The sequence below is a fragment of the Diadema antillarum genome, unplaced genomic scaffold (genome assembly GCF_040938485.1).
Source record: "Diadema antillarum isolate AM-2024a unplaced genomic scaffold, OU_Dant_1.0 seq00000386_RagTag, whole genome shotgun sequence".
NCBI lineage: Eukaryota > Metazoa > Echinodermata > Echinoidea > Diadematoida > Diadematidae > Diadema > Diadema antillarum.
In genome coordinates, this window is record NW_027271384.1 from 1030461 (window position 1) to 1052667 (window position 22207).

Here is a 22207-nt window from a genome sequence, read left to right on the forward strand (position 1 = left end):
GAACATAAAAACGAGCATGGCTATTAATGTCACATAGAACATGTATTAGAGAATAACCAGGGTTATCATTCCGTGCTCTCTGAAACGGGGAATATGCTAAACTCAATCCTCTTATAAGCAGTGGACAAGAGATGCACTATGATATTATAAACTCGCTATTTTATCTCCCAGTGAATAAAAAAAAAACAAGTGCAAAGTAAGCGCCTCTGCTCTGAGGGACTTTAACAATCCCGTAATCCGTGGGACAGAAAAAGTATTTTCTGCTTTTCTGCAACAATTGTACATCCAACACCTGAAACACTCTGTTGTGTGGAACGAGATCGGTCGGCACTGATTGCAAAAATAAATGAATAAATTAATTGATATGAACAAGAAATGCTGGTATCGACCAAAATCTCATGATTTTTGCAGTAGGAGACGCCAAACAGTTCGAGATTCTCGTCTCTGATTGATGCAACACGCACCCAGTCCTAGATCCTCTGCTTCACCGGACTATACTCAAGCCTAGTCGTGGATTTGTTTGCTCTGTTGAACGTGGCACAGGAACAGTCCTCGATATACTGCACAGATCCTCTGTCCAATGTGTAGGACTCGAAACAAACACTGCTACAGATCTTGCTGTATGCTCTGTCAGATATGCATCGCAGTGGGCTCAAGATCCTCCAGCAGCTGAAAGAATCAAATGATAGAGCAGACATAAATGACGAAAGTTTGTGAAAGTGGTCCTTATCTCAAGCGAACCCTCGATTTATCCATTAGATCTTTGTCTTTTCTCTTTCATTTGAAGTTGGCGAGTATTTTAAGACTAACACGGTCTTGCGGCGAAAAAAGATACAGCATTGCATCTGTTTCTTGATTTTGTAGTTAATAATGCGTACAACGTTACGTAAGTCTTGACAGAAATATTTTCGTGGTGGACCAAATTGCAGAACCTAATGCTGTTTCTATACTGCTTTTAAAAAGGTCTATTCCAGGCTGGAGATGAATAGAGCGCTCGGGAGGAGCGTTTCAATATAGTTATCTCGTGCTATAATCCCGTATGTTTGTACAAGTGTACCACCGTTCTGGAAAACCCCACACCTTCCTTGTAACTGGATTTCTGGACATGTAAATTAGATTAGTGAAGATGCTATGGGAACAGAATGAAGTGTGCGATTAGATAAAGGAGGGAAATTTCGATTGAGTGGCCGCAGCTTCTTTTATGACTCGGGGGAATATGTCTCTGACACTTCTTAAAAAAGATGAAGTTTGTTTGTACATGTAGGCCTACGTGTATTTACCGTTTCACGTCGTTTCATATTCTTTGTTGATATCATCACAGCGTCTCCAAAACTAATCTTGCTGGCCTTTATGTCCTTGATAAACAATTTCTGCATATGAAGAAAATCAAAGAGTCAAGAATAACTGAACCACATAATGCATAAACTGAACGAAACAAAACAAAACGCTCATTTAATACATGTATTATTCATGGTTGAAGGTGTAGAATGAAAAAAAAAATTACTAAAAGTCTAAAAGTTATTGTCGATCAATATACAAACATACACACACACACACACACACACACACACACACACACGCATACTATTATGTCAATGTACTGTATGTGAGTGTTTAGTACATAGACCTGTATAGGTATTAGTAGTAGTAGAATATAACCATGAGATCCGAATGAAGAGGTATACTGTATATATATATATATATATATATATATATATATATATATATATGTATATAAATTGTATATGTATATATATATATATATATATATATATATATATATATATTATATAGATAAATAGATAGATATACATTGTAAATACATATACACATAATCCAGGTACGTGTATATTATTACCTCCGAGTTGTCCAGTTTTATGTTCTGTATGGTGAAACGTCGTTTACTGGCCAACGTCACCGGGGTCACCTCCCTTGAACGTCGAAGTATGACCCTTTGGAGGGACGAAACCCATCGCTGTCGTGATAACAACACAGCTCGTTTTGACTCCGCATGGTAGTACTCGACTTTGGCCTCAAAGTCCTCATCGTTCCCGAAGAAAATACTCGTTTCGGCCGGATACAGGCAGTCAAAGAGAAGACCAAGGCTCGAAGCAATTGCCGCCAAGAGACCTAAAAATAACAATGAGAAAATATAAGATTTGAATAAAGACAACCTTCAAAAGGTCTGAAAATTTCTCTTGTCTATTAAAATCAATTTTCACATATTCTTCGATCGAAGAGCTACCGAATATAAATGAATCAATAACCGAATTAGAAACAATTAGCATTAAAGAAAACGATAATAAATATGCTTAATCCACCAAAGGAAGCTGCAGATGAATTAATGTCTTTTGCAATGATGACCATGATACTTTTGTGTCAATATGGTGAGGGGCAGTACTTTAAAAGTTGCATTCGAATGGAGATGTGTGTTGTTCGTCGTGGCCTTGAATAAATGGCTGAAAAAAATATTTTTAAATTGATAATTTGATTCGATTCAAGTAACTACTTTAAGTAAGTGTCACTGCGGTGGCATAAAAAACGCCGTTAGTATTCAATACTGTACAATGAATAAATGAAAGATATATACTTTTAAAACAGATGCACAATTATACTTATTGATGCGAGAGGTAGTTCAGCCTTACCTATTCGTACGTACGACCATGTACGTACATGTATAGGAAGAACTTCGAATATCTGGAAGTTAGAGTGCATAATTATTATGTCTAACATTGGAAACTGACAACACGTACTAGGGACCTATATTAATCAGTCTGTGAATCAGTCAATATTACGTTAAAGGGGCATTCCGGACGATTTTCATAATTTTACATCATGTAGTACATAAATCAACAGCTCCATGTTTAGATTCGTGGAATTTGTTGTGGTCATTGAGCAGAGAAACCAATAAATTGAAAGTCTTAAACAAACTACACTGAACCGTGTTGATGACATCAGAGCCTCATATATTTCAGAAATGTGGCAGTGCAATTCCATTACAATATACCCACTTGCTCAACGAGTTCACCTGTGAAGAATCTATACATGCCTTCTTCTTTCGTTCTGCTTCCGTGAGTCCCAACTCTTATGGTGAGGCTGCCATGTCATCATCCTTGTTCATTGCAATTTGTTATAAATTTTGAAAACATTCTCATTTCTCATCCCAGTCACTATGAATTCTGAAACTCAGTACCCAGTTTAACTGATTTATAGTTGTTCAAATGTAAAAGTCTGAAAAGTCATCCGGAGGTCCCCTTTAATGAACCATTTTCAGGGCTTGAAGTAATATGTGCTTTATCATAAAAATATCCCCACGGTTATTACCGCTTTCATCAAAGAGCCGAAAAATGATAAACGAACCTCCGGTTAGACACAGGTAGAAGGACCAGCCGAATGAGAAAGTGAGCACGTGATCGGACGAGAAGGGTATAGAGAGTGTCGAGCCGTATCTGATGGTGGCGTACAAAACGTTTCCACCCAACAAGCAGGACCCAGTGAAGAATAGGAGCCAGAGACCTGTCGATATCACGCCACACATCAGAACGATGTTCGCCATCAGCCACAGCGGGAAGGACAACCTGTGCGCAATATTAAGCAAACATGACATGCTCCTGAGGTGATTCAATCGACGTCGTGGATTGGAGGCGTAATAGCAATTTGCTTTTAACATTTGTTGTTGTTGTTTTTTAAACACAACATTAACCGTTGCAATATGGTTCACTTCTGTCTAACAACTTATTTTTATAACACTTTCAATTCAAGGACCTCGAGTGTAGCAAAGACAAAGTTCCTTAATAGGCCTACTAGATCACATTTGTCTTTGTAACCGTGTTTGCATTTCCTTGTATTGAATTGAATCGAAGTGAATTGAATCGAATTAAATTTAAATTATTTGTTCAGCATAAAACATCAAACAATGACAATGAGGAACAATTATGACGACGTACAAAGTTTTTATAGTCAATACAGAATTTATTTTAAAAAAATGTAATAATGAAGGAGAGCAGCCAACCGTGAACTGAAGTTTCCTTCAGATCAGGCAGAACCAAGTATTTAAAGATACTTCTAGTTTAAAGAAATTTGAGAAACATATCCACCAAAGAGCAGAGCCAAAAAGTACATTGCATTATAGCAATGACACACAAACATTACGTTGAAGTTGCAGAGACAGTACAAAAACAAGAACAAAGTGAATTATAATCATAAAATGAAATAATGCCAATTAATCACGTGTAAGAAGTTATGCACTATAATTTACATAAAGTTCTTTCCTCATAGCTCCTCATAGCTCTGCTTGTTCGGATGAATAAATCATACGTGTATAAACTTCAAAAATAAACAAACAAACTAGAATGTGCTTGAACATACCAAACAATTATTGATGTGTAGTATCCGGCTAGACGATAAGAGCGCCCCCACCGAATCAGCTCGCCGTCCAAAGTGAAATATTCGGCGATCCACAGTATTGGGTATGGTAATCCGCGGTACTGCGCGTCACGAAATTCCTGATTAACTTTTCCGGCTGGCGAGAGATAAACAGAGATCGAAAATAACAAGTTGTAAGTTATTATTGGCAAATGTAAAAACAAAGAAAGACACACAGAAACAAGAACTTCTGTTCATATTCTTGAATGTAGGCTAACCTTTGGGTGGGCAAGGAGAAGAAAAACAGCAGACTCTTGAAAATCATGGATGTTATTTAAAGATTATTTGATTAACGTTATTAGCTTTTGGGCCGTGATGATATCGTACAGAAAGTAATATCATAACATCCGAACAGAACAGTTGGCACACTGCCTAATGTAGCTTATACGATACTATGAACAATATACATATAATTGTTTCCTTTTTTTTCTTCACAATGTAATGAGTATGCATTTCCTATTTTTTCTTTCATTTTTCTTTCTGAATAGCTGGATCAGCACATAATTCAGACAACAGCATTGCAGTTACTGGAGTTATTAGGGGCTATTACTTCTTGTATTACTGCTGAAGTCAGATCCCAGAATCGGAAAGGAGCTTACCGTAGCGTCCAAAGCCGTTTCTGCCCTGCGGTCCGTTGAATTCAAACCGCTCGTTGTAATTTACTCGCTCGCCTGCCGCCGGTGAGTCGCCATCTTGGTATTCGGGCACACCTGCGAATATTAATGAAGATGTAACGTGGTGAACATTATGGTGTAATTCACTAGTTGTTTGTAAACGAAGAATGATTTTTAGAGCACGATTCCTTTGCACATAAACTATTAAGGTGCAGGGTATAGGCCACGAAATTGGATGCTCCAAATGTCATGGTGCTTTTGTTCTCACAACCAGTTTCAATTTCGGTTTCATGCGAAGCGTTTGATCTGCGTATCGATATTCACAGGAATGCACTTGTTCTACTTGGCTCAAATTTCTAGAGTTGCGTTTCCTTTCAAATTATATATCTATAGATTAAAAAAAAAAAACCCGAGTCAGAACTGACTCGGAACTGGGTCCGTTGGGGTCATACACCGTTCCGGGTCAAAAATGACTTGGAATTTGGTCATGAAGACCCCGAATGGGGTCACCCTGACCCAATTCATGACTCTGAATGGGTCATATCTGACCCCATTCCTTGTCATTTCTGACCCGGAACGGTGTATGACCCCAACGGACCCAGTTCCGGGTCAGTTCTGACTCGGATGTTGTAAGAGTGTATAATCTATAAAATCTATAATGTTTAATGGAACAATATCCTCATCTTTTTTTTCTTTATTCATCTTTTTTGTTAAATCTTTGTTTGCTTGTTTTTGGTTTTGTCGCCAGAAAGTGACAGTGTCACATTACTCACTATGCTCAGTGACGTACTAATTACTCTTCCTCTCTCATTGTTTCCGCGATTATGAAACAATATGGAAACTTGTTAGTATTACGCGCCTTCTTAAAATCCATATACTGATCACCAAGTTGAACGACAGTGCTATATAGACCTACATAGTCCTATTCACCAAACAGTAGACAATATCACTTTATTTTACCTTTCAGGGTAATGTTTACTGATCTCAAGCCGATTTTCACCCCGATGTCAGCGTGTATCTCGCCTGCTTTCCAGGCTCTGTAGGCTGTCGTTGCGTTGTGGATGGCTGATACCTCCCAGTCCTGACCGTAATTAGAGACTACAAAATAAACGATTAGATACTAGTGTCAGTGTTATTCTTATCGTTATTATTACTAATGCTTTGTCAATCTCCTGGTGGTAACGAAAAGTTAACTCAATGACTTCGACCCGTGTAGGTCTCAACAGATAGTATTAGTATATTTATCAGCTGATTTTGTGCATGTATATGGCCACTTCAAATTATAATGTTATACTTGCAAACACTAATAAAAGTGATTGTCTATGACAAATGTCGTGTGATCATGAGCACAAAAACATGAATCGACCATCAACTGCGTGCATGGTCAAAAATGAAATACGCCACTATAGTCTCCAATTCTCTGAGTCTCAGAGCCTCCCCTGTTATTAATGATTGATTGATTGATTGAATAATTGATTGATTGATTGATTGATTGATTGATTGATTGATTGATTGATTGATTGATTTATCGATTGATTGATTGATATATGCCCTGTTATTAATGAACAGTAAAGGGTCTACACGCGGCAGTATGTAAGTTGTGCGTCAATACGCACACAACTCATAGGCCTTCCAACAAAGGTAGTATGTAATCATTTGCTTGTTTATTTGTGTGCATCACTTTTTTGAATTAAGGGTTTGGTTGGTGACTATTAACTGACTTTCTGCTTCTCATGATAAAGTACTTGCGTCTTAAGAAGATATGCTACTACCTCCATGTGTTGTTTTAATGCATTTTGACATCATTTCACATCAGCAGTAGATCGAGTCCTACACACAATCATAAATCCCACTCGAACCCCGTCTGATTCATGCAAGTCCATCATCGGGTATCAATGCCCTTAAGGTGAGCGAAGTGTGATCACTCAATCGGCATTGACGAAAAATTGTGGTTTTTTTCCAATCACTGCCGTTTTGAGCCATATAACATCATTACTACATAATGGCCATTCTATCAATATAATAACGATAATAATAATGATAGTAGTAGTAGTAATGATAATAATGATGATAATAATAATAATAATAACAATAATTACAATAATGATGATAATGATGATAATAACAATTAATATACTACATGTATTATGAAAATTATACCCTTATCGGGCTATGTGTTCTCCCCAGTGCCCCTTTGACCCATATAGATGTCAACTTTGATACCTGATGGCTATGGTTGGGATAATTATGATGTGACAATAGTCTAAGAGCTCGTCGACAATTCGACCCCCCCCCCCCAAAAAAAAAAAAAAAATGGTACATAGCCATTTTACGTCCAAATGAATTTCCTAGCGCGACAACTACACGATGTTTAATGAATGTACTTACTGATGATTGAAGATCCCACGAAAAAGCTGATGATGATCCGAAGAGCAGCAAATACACGCTGGAATGAGAGAGAAAATAATTTTGCAATAAATGTAGAGAATTGCTATATTTATTAAAGATATTGTCGTTGTATTGTCGTTAAATTGGTTCGATGAGAATCAGGAGAAACAAGAAACACGAAAAACACATAAAGGTAAAGAACTTCCGAGTCCTGGGAATTTTGGACATTAATATTCAGCATGTTCTTCGAGACAGAGAGTGACACTTATCCATTCCTAATCTATATGCAACAACAGTGGACAAAATGGAAGATGATTAATTTGATCCTTGGTAATAAATGGAATGCCTTTGGTAGCTGAAGATGGCAGAAGAATAACATTATTTGCAACTCATAACATATAAAACAAAAGTTTATATGTATGATTCAATGTGCCATGATCCCCGTGGATTTGATTTAAAATATCTTTTTGTAAATTCTGGCCATACGATTATAATTGACAGGCAATCCTGCATGCGTTGCATACATAGGCCTAGCAGGGTCCAGATTGTTCGAACAAAATATATCGTATCTGAGTCATTTTTGTTTTTGTTTGTTTGTTCCCCAAATGCGCAATTAGCTGGGAAAAAAAGATCATACCTTCCATCCTCTAATTCCCGGTAGGATGATGAAGACAGAAAAGCTGCTGATAAGGAAAGCGAAGATGAATCCGACGACAAGCACGTCAGCTGTCACTGCCGTCTGATTTGGCGGGTAATAGGTCGGAAACCCGCCGTTTCGAAAGGCTCCATAAGCCATCGTATGCCGTTAGCCCATCTGCGTGTTGCAAGAGCGGTGTCAAGCCTTCTTCTTTCTTGACGTCACTAGAAGCTCGCGGGATGGCTCGCTCTTCTAATCATATCTGCCGGGGAACATTTTAAAAGAAATAATATTATGTACTGCAGCTACACACAGAGAAATTACGGTTCTAATTTGCACCCTACAGGGTGCATATCGTTGTAACACCAGCGGCTCCATTTAGGGTTCTATTTTTGGGGGTGCTTATTTAGCACCCTATATTTAACACCATATATGGTGCATATTTGCACCCCTCCATTGGGTTCCCTTTCTGCACCCAATAGGGTTCATATCGTTGTAACACCAGCGGCTCCATTTAGGGTTCTATTTTTGGGGGTGCTTATTTAGCACCCTATATTCAACACCATATCTGGTGCATATTTGCACCCCTACATTGGGTTCCCTTTCTGCACCCCATATGGTGAACAAAAATTCAGGTGCAAATTTGCTCCCTTTCTGGTTCATATCGTTGTAACACCAGCGGCTCCATTTAGGGTTCTATTTTGGGGGGTTCTTATTTAGCACCCTATATTCAACACCCTATAAGGTGCAAATATGGACCTCTATACAGGGTTCCCTTTCTGCACCTCATACCTGCACCCATTATGGTTCATATTGTTGTTGTAATTTTGCACCCCATGGGGTGATAAAGTCACCGCAATATAGGATGCAATACAATTTGCACACGTCTCTATATAGGGTTACCTTTCTGCACCCCATATGGTGAAAATTATAACCTTTTTTTTTAAACCAAAATAATTATATACTGGATGCCTTCACTGACTTCACAAACAATTACCTAATGTCTACTGGATGCCTTCACTGACTTCACAAACAATTACCTAAGGCAACACTCCAGACATGACGCAAAATAGCATGCATAGATTTACACACAGTTTCTCAGTCAATTAAATCCACAATCTTTCGAAAAATGAAGTCAGAGACTTCAATTCAACAACAAATAGAACATAAACATGATGAATACAGTGCATACTTACATATAAATTATTAACATTTTAATATATGTCTAATGGAAGAGGGACAAGTTAACAGCGATTTTCTTTTTCATGGTTTACATTAAAGTGAACATCAAATATACATTGTATTTCTACAAATTCTAATTCGAGATGCATATTTTACATAACAAGGGCAATGTAAATGAAAAATGTATTAAATTTGGTCAGTACATTGAAAAAGAAAAAAATATTTGTTCTTTCCATCAAATGATTACTTTTTCTTCTTTTAAAGGAAGTTACCACATTGACAAAAAGCACTAATTCTTTTTATTTAAAAAATCCCTGAAGCTTGTGCAGAGTAATAGTAAACTATGTGACAAATATCTTTCACATTGTCCTTCTACTTCTTGAATGGATCATAGATATGTACCTTGAATTTACCGGTACATCTTAAGCACCTTTATGTGTAATCAAAAGCACCTTTATGACGCTCTTAGACATTAACAGCGATATGTCAACTCTGATTTCTCGTACACAAGTTATTGCCAAAACAATGAAGGGTATGGCAAAGTTCTGTCATATATATTTGAAACTCACTACTTGTACTGACATATTCCATCCAATTCCAAACTTGAGAGCTAGCGAATGTGCGCCATTATACAATTAGTATACTTCACATTTTGTTTTTCATATACAATTACACCAATGATAAGAAAGGTGAAAAAAAGAATCAAAAAATGAAGAATGCACATCTAAATTTGGTTACTTTTTTATGCGCACAGCTAAAGATATGTCCCAGTTATAAATCTTGGGCAGAATAGCACATCTGAAAACACTTTTCATTGCATCAAATTAACATTAACAATTCCACAGAAAATGTAACCTCAGAAAGGGAAAATAAAGTTAACCAATCAGTGGTATGACAAACTGGACATAAAGAGGAAGGAATATGTCTTGTGAGACAAGTTTAAAAATAATTTTTTTGATACATTGTTGTTGTTTTTTCAAGCGATGGAAACAAGAAGCACATTGTACTCAGTAGACCATAAATATAATTACACAATGTATGCAGTTTAGCCCCAACATTCAAAATATTGTAAAGAGCAGTCGATTTTTCACATTCATAAAGCAGGTATTGGTATTGGCACCATCACAAGCATAATGATCAGAAGCAAAATATATTATCATTACTGTCATCATCATTATTATTACTACTATTATTATTATCATTATTATCATTATCATTATTAATACATGTATTACCATCAATATTTTACAGAGATTTATGATCATGCATGAGAAATACCTCAAGTGTTGATGTTACAGTCTCACAACTCTTCCAATCATTTTAACACTTAATTTTCACCAAACCTTACACAAATATATCAGCACTTTATACAACCTACTTAAAGAAAGCTTAAAATTATAATCAGAGTTAGAGGGCAAGTCCACCTTCATATAGACCTACATGTGGATTGAGTGAATGCGCAGCAATAAGCCAGTCCGGAGATAGCTCATGTGCACATAGGTACAACTGACCTTTCATTTTTCTCAGTTGGTTAGGCACTTCACTCAATTCAAAGTGACATAATGCAGCAGCTTGCCCACCATAGCCATTTATGGAACTCATATTCAAACAAAGAATGAACCTAACCAGTGTAGATGAAGTGACCAGTATGGTTCGTCAATCAACACTTAGGGAATCATCTATTTTATTAAGTGCTGTTTTGAATATGTTAACAAACTTTTTTTGTGTGTTAACATTGCCAAATACCGGGCTTGCTGTCAAGTGGATGTACTGGCAGGCACCATTTATAAGGATTCCATGAATAATCCTAGCATTACAGATGCTTATCTCAGTGAAATTAAAAAACCAACCTGTCTCTCGGTACAAATAACCTTTTTCCGCACATGCTCAAACTGGTACCCCGAACTGGCTTATACTATTAGAACACATCAGTAAAAAAAGTGAAAAGCGGACATTCAGTTCAAAAGTTGATAATCTTTAAATCATTTGTGCAGTCGCAGCAGAGTGAGAAGAGTTTATGATGTCACATGCGTAGAACAATTCAAGGAAAACCTAAAGAGAATTTCACTTTTTTTTTCTTTTAGGTAAAACATGCACATTTCCTCAACAAGTCACTGACGTATGTAAGGGCAATGATAATACATGTAGTTTCTGCCTTCTTAAAGAGTGAAGTCCAGTGTTCTTTTATATGCAAAAAAAGTAGATATGATATGTTGAGTTTTCTCAGGTTTTGGAACAAACTCTATTTTTCAATCCTTATATACATAAAGAGTTTGTGAGAAAATCATGCTTCTGTCAAGTGTCACAAAGCTACTCCACTTATGACATTGCATTGCCAGAGATTGCCCAAAATTGACATACATTGTGTGGCTGTCTACTACAAAAAACAGCAGGCGACTTATTTTTTTTTTTTTTGTTCCCTACTTAAACAATCAATTCAAAGTGTGCATGTGTTATTGAAGCACTGAGGCTATCGATGGTGAAGAAATATCTAATATATGAACAATACAAACTAACCCCATCTAGTATGAAATATAATGGAAAGCATAATTTGAGTATTTCATATCCATTAGCAGATTCATATTTTCATCCATAATCCACCCCCCCCCCCAAAAAAAAAAGATAAAAGTGAATAGAAGTCAAGTTCTCTTTAGGTTGTGTTTAAATTTGTAATTTGCCAGTTCGTTCTCTTGTATTTTTCTATTATATATTTCTTTAGAGTATTCTTGTTGATATTCAAGCCCAGTGCATTCTAAGAAAGGGAATAACCTGACAACAGTTTAGAAGACAGAATAAATAGTTATCGTTATCTATGAAATTAGACATTTTCACATATATTTTGCAAAAAAAAAATGCTAATCTTCATTTCATGGAGTGGCTTCATGCTCACCCTCGGCTAAAAACAGGGAGGTGATTACTTTCTGGATTAAAATGGAAAGATGTTTCTAGAGCCGTGGTGTTTAGCAATTCTAATGGGGGGGGGGGGGATTCAATGTGACCCGTCTCAAATTTTATATGGTTTAAACATACATGACATAGCCTATGACATAGGAGTCTTATTATTATGCCTCTGCCCTGAATGGTGCCGGAGGCATATGTTTTCAGGTTGCCTGTCTGTCTCCCGGTCTGTGCGGATGTGTCTACGGAAAAATTGATGGGCTTTCATCAAACCTGGTTCAGGGATACTACATGATGCTGATGATCTTATTGGCTTTTGGACTATATCTGCTAAAAGTCAAAGAAAATGTGAAAATAACGTTTTTGCTACTTCTCTAGTCAGGGAAATCGGTGTACTCGTGTGTACTGGTTGGTTGGCGCATTCAGTTGGGTACAGCAAGGTTTCATCCTCTGCTTTCACAGGAAAGCCGACTCCCAACTTCTTGTTCTCGTAGTCAAGGTATATCTGATCCTCTGCTTCAGCAACCTGCAGCTTGGTCTTCATAGCTAATCTCATCTTACGCTGCATAAGTCGAAACTCCTCGAGCTCTAGTTTTTGATGCGTTTCTATAGCACCTGCTTCAGCTGCCAAATAGTATGCCCTTCTGGCCATCACTCTCAGAAGGACTGGCATGGCTTCCACACTGACTCAACGAGGAACCAGGATTGACATCCTGAACATCTTCCATCTCCAGCTCTGGCATCCTATATGGCTCACCAGTCTCTCGAGGTTGACCTGCATCACTCATCCTGAAGACCATTATTGAACTTGATGCATAGTGAACTCGATGATGAATAATCACAGGTCCCTTTGGCCCAGTATGAGACCAAGCTAACACCATGCATCAGCATGGATCAGCAAGGCTCAACCTGTAATTGAATAAAACAAAGTTCAACATACAATCAATATTGGAATATCTACCTGCTAAAGTATGGGATCAAGTAGTTGTACTTCTGAAGTGATTTACCGTTTACATACCTTGTTTGTGTGACTTATTTTATGTCATGTCTAGCACATGCAACTTCTCCAGTAGATATTATCTAAATTCACATATCGTGTATCATTGCTTATGCTCTGTGACTATGGCATTGCTAATTTATAACACACATTCTATTTTCATTGATAGACAACAAGGAGTCATGGCCAACCTAAATTTTCTGACTTCAATCTTCATACATGTCTTAAATTCTCCTAAATGAACCAGGAACGCTATTTTTCTTCATTAGGCACATCATACATGCCTACATCGTTCTTCGTGTCAACTTCACAGAAACCAATATCCAACTGAGCCTCAACTCGGCTCAAACGTAATAATTCCTATTAACGAATATGATGCGACTATATCCGGTCACCTATTTACGTACGTACCTTGGTAACTGCGTCCAGCAGCCCCATACGCATAGCGTAATTACGCTATGGCTATGCGTATGGGGCTGTTGGTCGTAGTTAGTACCTTGGTTGAGGCTTTCCGTATTACCGTGCACTTTCATTGACTTATTCGCTATGCTTTACTGTATGTACGTGATATGTATGATCGCACTTCTGACATGTTAGTACACATGTACCTCGATACAACTCTTTCGCATCAGTTTTCACCACTCAGCATTCGATTAGCATAATTCACACATATCATCATCGATTACTGTGAAATATTTTCAACGGAATTATAGTACAACTATCTACTCACAACGTTTGGCTCATCAAAAAGATTAATTCATCATCCCAACCTCACGGTCGTCTGTCCATTTCAAACGAGGAACGTCAGTAGTATGCACGTACGTACGTATACCGCGCGACCAACGGCGTGGCGTGCGCATGCGATTTTAGCTTTGCCATTGACCAAGTGCTGAACGGTCCACGCGTGCACGCATAATACGTGTACTCTATGATAACGTCATTGAAATGATATTCTTGATCCCGGTGCGAGAAGAAAAAACAAATGTTTAATTCAAGTAGTAATTTTTTTAGTACAGTATTACTGATGACACTGTTACTCTTTAACAACGTGTAGTTATATTTTCAAATAAAAATATACGATAATATCCAAAAATAGTGTGGCATTTCAAGCAAACACCATTCAACACCCACATGTCAGCTTTCGGGAAAGACTATGGAATGGTTCCAAATTCGAACCCTTAAGACTTGGCTCCCTTTAGGGTTCGGATTTGCACCCCTACACCCATCCCGAACCCTATAAGGTGCCTTTTAGTTAGATTTGCTCGTAGGGTGAAAATATGAACCCTAATAGAACCCTAATTTCTCTGTGTGTATGGAGTACGCCTCTCCCCCCCCCCATCCTCTCCTTTACGTCGCCCTTCTTCATCAGTCATCACCACCCCTCCTCTTCTGTACCATCGTGTGATATAGGTTAAAGAATTTATCACATACTTTAAATCCCCTCCGATATACTATTATAATCATATTCATTAAAATTCACACACACACACACACACACACACACATATATAATATACATATATAGGGATGGGTATAATAGTATAAAGTCTCCTCTTGTAGGCGGTAGGCTATTAGAAAGTGATCCAGTCGTTACATTACACTGGCGGAAGACGAGAGAACAAAGGCACTGTGGCTTGATAATATTCCTGCTTTAAGTGATCATACGCATGCACCTAAGATAAAACTCATTCCCATGCGTGATATACCTCACTACCTAAAAACAAAAACAAAGACAAAACAAGACAAAACAAAAACCAACAAAAAAGGACTACAGAGAATCAATAGCAGGATGGATGTGACACTGTGTGTGCGTTTCTTGTGGCAAGGCGCCGTTTCTCACGACCTTTAACCCTTTCTGTGTTTCTGTGCCAGGGACTTTGAAAACAGTGCCTACAGCGCTATCTGTTATAGGACTTTTCTATACCAATCGGCATTCAGAGCGCACAAACGGGTTTTTTCTTCTTTTTTTTTTCTTGTTTTTTTTTTGTTTCTTTTTTTTTTTTGGGGGGGGGGTCTAGAATGTACCCTCGACTGACTAAGCTTCGTGTGCAATTCGTCGAATTGTGTGGATGGGATTTAAGGATGACCACATTGAGCGTACATTTTCAGCTGAAGCTGTCAGAATTAAGAAACGACCTGTCACTGATTTGGGACTGCAACTAGTCTGGCTTCAGTCCTAAGCAGCTATTATGATAAAGCCTCGGAGAGGATTGTTTCGTAGACTTTGTTAAGAGCTTAAGGAAGGAAAAAAGCGATGGATCTCGTTTCGGGAAGAGCTCGGAATCAGTGGCGGATCGGGAGGGGAAGGGGGGGGGGGGCGCCTGGGCGTGCATCTTTTATTTTGTTATTTCTTTTAATTAAAAGAAAAAATGAAAAAAAATAAAGGAAGGGCAATAGGCGCCCACCTTTAATTTTGTGAAAACCCGGAAGTGGCGCGAGAAAGCTGACCAGAAAATGAGCACTAATGGCCCTTTTTTTTTGCAACCCCAGAAGTGGTAAGAGAAAATTCCTGTTAAGGATTATTCTTTGTTTTGTTATGTTGCGTTTTGTTCTTTGTTGATATTTGTAACACCTCTATGTTTGAATTGATTTTGTTTTGTTCTGTATCTTTGATTTGTTCTGTTTATGTCAAATGTTTTGTTCACGGTCTCTCTCTGAAAAACGGCCTCTTGGCTGATTGAGGTCTTTTAACCCCGTGATTGAATAACATAGATTAAAAAAAACCAAACAAGACTTTTTTTTTTTGCTTGTCAGCTGATGAAACCCGGAATTAGCACCGTACTTTGCGCCCCCCTTTTTTTACGGAATTCCTGGGTTGGCCCCTGGATATTGTGTTTAGAATCAATTTTTCCAAAATCCTTTTAGTACAAGTTTCGAAAAACAGTCTGTGTAAGGTCGTTTAAAACAGCTTTCCTCGTGTCACGCATATACGATTACTGAGGCAGAGAACAATATAACGTGACTAACTGAGAGATATTTGTTTAAGACTGAAATGGTTCAAAAAAGTATAGAGCCTACCAAGGTGACTCCTTGAAAACTAATGTAGCTACTTTACGCATTGCATTTTGCAATCTATTATTACCTAACCTTTTGGCACCCGATATTCTTATATCCTCCTGGTGATCTTACTATCAGTAAACATTCTATTGTCTTTATTTGATTTCATCTCTATATTTGATATTATCTTTCATTACGATGACGATAGAAGCACAATAGTATTAGACTACTCTTATAGCTATAGTTTTTTTTTTTCTTGCTATCATTATTTTGTTATGATCACTTTTTTCATTAAAATAAGAAGTATTAGAATTAATTCTTAGTGTTTCTCATTGATTCTTGTTCTCATTACAACCGTTTCTCAAAACTGGTCTTTTGTCTACACCGTTTCCTCGCTACTTTCTGATCAACATATTTTTTGCACAACATTACCAATCATTTTTACATGGATTCCATCACCAGGGTCGAGAGAGAGAGAGAGAGAAAAAGTTGTGTCTGATGTCGTATAACTCTAAAGTCCATGTCGTTTAAAAAAATAATGACTACACTGTGTTACTTCGACCCTGTCAGTATTTACGTCCAACACTAACAACCTACTACTTTTTAATCAGTTTGACAACATTATAGCGCTCGTGTTGTTTCATTATGCTCATGTGTAAGGTTGTTTGTTAGTGCATGAGGCGCACATTAGTGTACACACCTTTACACTACACTCTGTATGCATCTTTCACTTCGCCGGATGCTATGGGGCAATGAAATTGCCGTAACATCTTCGTCGACTAACTGTTATGGTAGTTTAAAATGACTATACAGGAAGAAATCCAATGATACCTGTAAATAGGCTTATCCAAGACTATACTGATAGTGATTATATGAACATAAAATCATGTTCTATATGACACGAACCCATCAATTATGACACTAATCTATCAAGTTCAATTTTGAAGCCACTCCACCTGGCCATGACCAAGCCTACTTCAAGAACGACCAAATCTGGATCTGAATAATGGAGGCTTAAAGCCTGTGTTCAGAATCATCCATATGATACCCATATGTATCCATATAGGTGAAATTAAACTTCATTTGGATCAAGAACTCTTGTTACAACGGTTATGATCGATCCTGACATCGTGACTTTATCGAATGTAAAACATAAATATCCAAAGCTTATAGCTTGAAAGTGAGTGAACATACCGGTTTCTCCAAGAGATAGATGCTCAATCATGCCGTCAGATCAACGAAGTGTAATAGATTCCATGTCCATCAGTCTTTCTAACAGCCAGAGTTCATATTTGAACAATTTTCATGCACCTGTATACCGACATTCATCAGAGAGTGAAGCAAATCATGTTGCATTTTGTTTTTCTGTGCATGAGAACATCCCTGAACAACCTTCGCTTACATGCTTAGTTTGATCTTGCGCGTTACCTGAATGTATTATGCCTATAGCAACAATGAAACTACAGAAGCAGTTCGGTGCACTGAGGTATGCTACTGGAACGTCTTTTCTGTTTACGGATTAGCGAGAGGAGCTCGAGAAGATCGAAGCTCTGTCCATTCTTCTCCAGAGAGGTTTTGTGGTACAGTCATTAGCAGAAAACATGACAAAGCCAGGAGGGCCGGGTGCGAGAGGGGTGCGGGAGGGGTGACGAGGGCTATCAATGTGTTGGAGACTGGTCACTCGTGATCTCAATGGACAAGGAGACATGAATATAAATCGATCCTGCAGCGTTCAAGTGGAGGGAAGGTGTATATTTATATATACCTACTAGTATTCACATTTTTCAGTCGTTTGCAGTCGCATACGTCAGTGTTCCGGCCCACCAAAAAAAAAAAAAAAAAAAAAAAAAAAAAGGCTTATGTACCAATTGTATATATACAATGTACTCTTTTTACACAAGCACACACACACACACACACACACACACACACACACACACACACACACACACACATAAGGAGATAAAGGAATCTCGAGTAGGCTATTTGTAATTCAAACAAGGTTTTTATTCTTCCTATAATAATAACATTCGAAGTTCAACATGTGGAAAATTCCAAGATTACTTATACGACTTTCATGATTTACTGTCTCCTTCGGTGTCTGTGTCTTGAATACTCGAAGCCAAATCAAGTATATCTGCATTGTATAATTCTCTTTGAACACACACTTTATCTGTGTCATTTACACTTCTGTTACGCTTGCGACCTTCTAGCTGAAGCGCATTTTGCTACATTGAAAGAAAAACAATTGGCAGGAAAATTAGGAATATAATACATGTTTGGCAGTTTCTAATTTTCTTTACCAAAGATTAGGATATTCAGTATACAGCGTGATAATTATTTTTCGGGCTTTGGAGAGGTAACGAGCCCTTTTCATTTCATTTACGAACAAATGAACCTTCGGAATAAGAAACCCTTTTTTATTTTCGGATTTACGAACCATTGAAATATGACCCTTTGAATAACGAACCTGTACCTGACAATAAAATTTAACGGGTTGTGTTTTCACCACGTCAAGTGAAATAATAGTTTGTGTGCAAACGAAAGTATGCAGTATGTTTGCTTTTGACTAAAGAGTAACAGTCGTGGAAACGTGACAACCAGTAATTAACAAATTTCACATGAGATGGAACAGGGGGTTGAGGATATTATTATGGCAAGTTCCCTCTAGATAAAAAAACCCAAATTCAAATAAGCGTGTTTTTTTCTGAAGTAATCAAATGTGCTGTTCTCTTAAGTGTGGTATATAGTAGTTGAGATGAGGATTCAGCTTTTAACCTTTTGTGAGATACTTAGAACCACTATATGAAATGTTAAAGAGCTTCCAATATCTAAGAGGAATTCAAAGTTTACTTAATGAAACCCGATTTTGAGATTTTGATTCTGAGATATCAAAAAAAAAAAGTTAAACAAAGCAATCATACTCTCTAAAAACGAAAAGCATGAAATCTTCATTCTTGAAGGAGAGAATAACAGGAAAGAGTGCGTTTCGAGTGAAATTGGAGTGAATTTTTAGTGAAAATGTTAATTTTCACTAGTTTTGGAGTGATCTCAGGGATGACTCGAAGATTTTAGAGTGATTTAAAAATTTACTCCAATTTCACTCGAAACCGCACTCTTGTCTGTTATTCACTCTTTCGAGAGTGAAGATTTTTCACTCTCCTTTTTAGAGAGTAATAATAAGGAGTCCCACCTTTTGAGAATTGCTTTGTTTTTGATATCGCAGCCATTTAAAAACCCATTTTCATCAAATAAACTTTGAATTCCTCTTTGAATTATATGCTCTTTTATTTTTCATGTTAGGTTTCTCATTATCTCTTAAACTCATTATCAAAAATGTTAAAACCCTAACGCCCCATTTCAATTAAAACTAAACCAACCCTTCAAAGCTATCTGCTGCGTTTGTAGTGAGACCTTTATGTGAACACCCATTTGTTGAATCATGTTTACGTGCCACAAAATACCAGTTTAACAATCAATTTCTGGAACATTTACACCGGGAAAGGGGTAATACCCCTCCCATAAAGACTTCCTCTTGCTTAAATTGGTCTCTCTTTCGTTGATGATTTTTTAGGACACCGATCGTTCCTTTAATCATGAATAAACAATATAAAAAAGGGATGTGAAAAAGTATGTATATGGTTATGTTCACGTCGCCTAAGTGTGAACATATGAACATCTATATCCTGAATATGAACACATCAACGTATAAGGATAAGTACCTGGATCTACAAAATGCACAATTAAAAACCGCGAGACACATTTTACCTCTCCTATATCTTTATTCATTTGTGTTGACTTTCGCTCAAAGGCTGAAAGTAATTTCAGAAGCGTTGATCGGAAAACGATCTAAAGATCAACTAAAACAATTATATTTCCTGCTACTTCAGGAAATATGACTCGCTATACAGTATATATACGAATGACTTTGGTGCATGGAAACAAAAGAAATTGTGATAGCTTCTGGAGTATTGGACAACCCAAAATATGAATAAGCATTTAAGCGGTAGAGGTTTTTGTGCTTCTTGTTTGCTTCTACATGTGTTCTGTTGAATGCGTGACTCTCTTTTGCCTGCACTTTGGCAAAATGCGTCTGAATTCCTTCAAACGCCACCAATATACGAGGGAATTGGATAAAGTTCTGAAAGTAGCAACCAAGTGCCAAACGTAGACAGTGCACGTGACCATGTGGAAATCACGAACACAAAGTGTTATAACTGACATCACGATATCCATTAAACAGAGCAATAGAAGTGTGAAGTAGATTATACAAAATGTCTTTAGTATGTGCTTGTTTTCCTTCTTTCGTAGCGTCGTATCGGATGAATGAGACACGGATCTGTAAATGCCGCAGTAGAGCAGTCCGGTAAAAATCAGGATCAGAACATTAACGGAGGTAAACGCTACGGTGGCATGCTCGTGTGGGAAGGGTATAAAGGCGCATGTGATGATGAATGAAAAACACCAACAGCCAACGCAGGCCCCCAGACATCTTCCGGTAGTGACGAGTCCAAGTGTCCCAAAGGGATCCGCGTGGATTGTCAGATACTGGTAGACGGATACCAGTAAGATGTTGATATATGAAGCGATGGCGGGAGCAGCGGAGATAAGACTTACGACCTTGAAACATGTGACGCCACATACCTAAGTTTGAGGGAAAAATACAAACTTTTCAAACTCACGTCTTGCACACATATACCGTGGCAGTACATGATTATAGTGGTGATTTTGTTGTCTTTGTATTCTATTAAATTTCCTTTCCCTTTGTCATGTCTGTTCCTGATTGGAGGCGATGATGACAAAATGAGGCCACCAATGACCCACTGACAACCGGAACTTGGTCTATAATGTGTCAATGTTTTGAACATTACCAAAATCCAGCAAAGAAGAGCTTTCTCACCGTCTTCACTCCAGTAATTGAAATCCCAGTATTGGAAATCAATGTCATCTTTGTTGTTGATGATTTCCACTGCCGAAGAGCGTCATTTACGTTACTATTAAAAAAAAAAAATCATGCGCCATTATGACTCATGGTAACACATGTCATATAATATATCTTTTCTATATTTAGAAACCTTGTTTTTCGACTGCTCCCTCACCACGATATATATCGTTGAAGTAGCTTACAATATATTTCACATCCTCCGCAAGAGAGAGAGAAAAGAAACAAGTTAATGGAACCAGCGGGGGAACTTACCTCAACAAACTTCGTGTCCATCACCAGCACATACGAATTCAAGAAAATCGTCAAGAGGTCAGCAAGCACGATATTGAAAGGGAAGATATTTTGTTGTGTCCTTAGACCTTTATGAAACAAAATGACCACCAGTGTTGCTGTGCTTACGCACGCCGCCATGATCATAACCACGGAGTGAAGTATTCGAAAATTCTCATACGTCACGTTGTAGCAGAAGTAGAAGATGGACTGGGTTAGGTTACCACTCAAAGTCTCTGTATGGCCTGCTAAGAACACCGTCGAGTTCATGATGGTCTTCCGATGTGAAGATTATGAAACTATCCACTCATCAGTTCATCGATTTGTTTGTTTTTTATTATATGTTTATATAATCATCTTGTTGTCGCTTTCTTCCTTCAGACAGAATAATTTGCCGATTTTAATAAGCTCTCATTAATATGTATTACGAGTGCGCCATATTTCAATTACAAACACTGTGACACTCCATTTGGAACCAAAAGTATCATTTTTCGATCCATGAAATTATTCTCAAATGTTTTCATTGCACTGTATGAACATGAAAATCGCGATTACTAAAACTGGTAAAAAGTATCCATATCAGTGATGAAAACATGGAATAAGGATGAACTCTTATGCGAGAGAATTAAGCATCAACGCAGTCTGCTATACCTTTTCGGAGACTGTTTGAAATTCAATTAAGCAAGGAGGAGCGCAACTTGAATTATCTTGTAAATTGTCACTGTAAGCAGACATCATGAATCATCCTCTTTCTCTTTCTCCTCCCTCCTTTTCATTCCTGTTTTCTTCCTCCATTTTAAAGTCAATTAGTCATAATTAGATGTTGTCTCGGTCAGACAATGGAGACCATGCAA

The 22207-nt window shown here is 37.6% G+C and overlaps 1 protein-coding gene across 1 annotated transcript; it reads right to left on the reverse strand.

The window, feature by feature from the left end:
- Positions 1 to 630: 630 nt before the first annotated feature.
- LOC139731831 (dual oxidase maturation factor 1-like) lies at positions 631 to 8223 on the reverse strand. The gene is made up of 8 exons (XM_071642707.1): positions 8065 to 8223; positions 7428 to 7485; positions 6000 to 6137; positions 5025 to 5135; positions 4369 to 4522; positions 3361 to 3578; positions 1859 to 2130; positions 631 to 669 (listed from the first exon to the last, which is right to left on the reverse strand). The coding sequence occupies exons 1-8, from the start codon at positions 8221 to 8223 to the stop codon at positions 631 to 633; spliced, it is 1149 nt and encodes a 382-aa protein (XP_071498808.1).
- Between the last annotated feature and the right edge of the window lie 13984 nt (positions 8224 to 22207).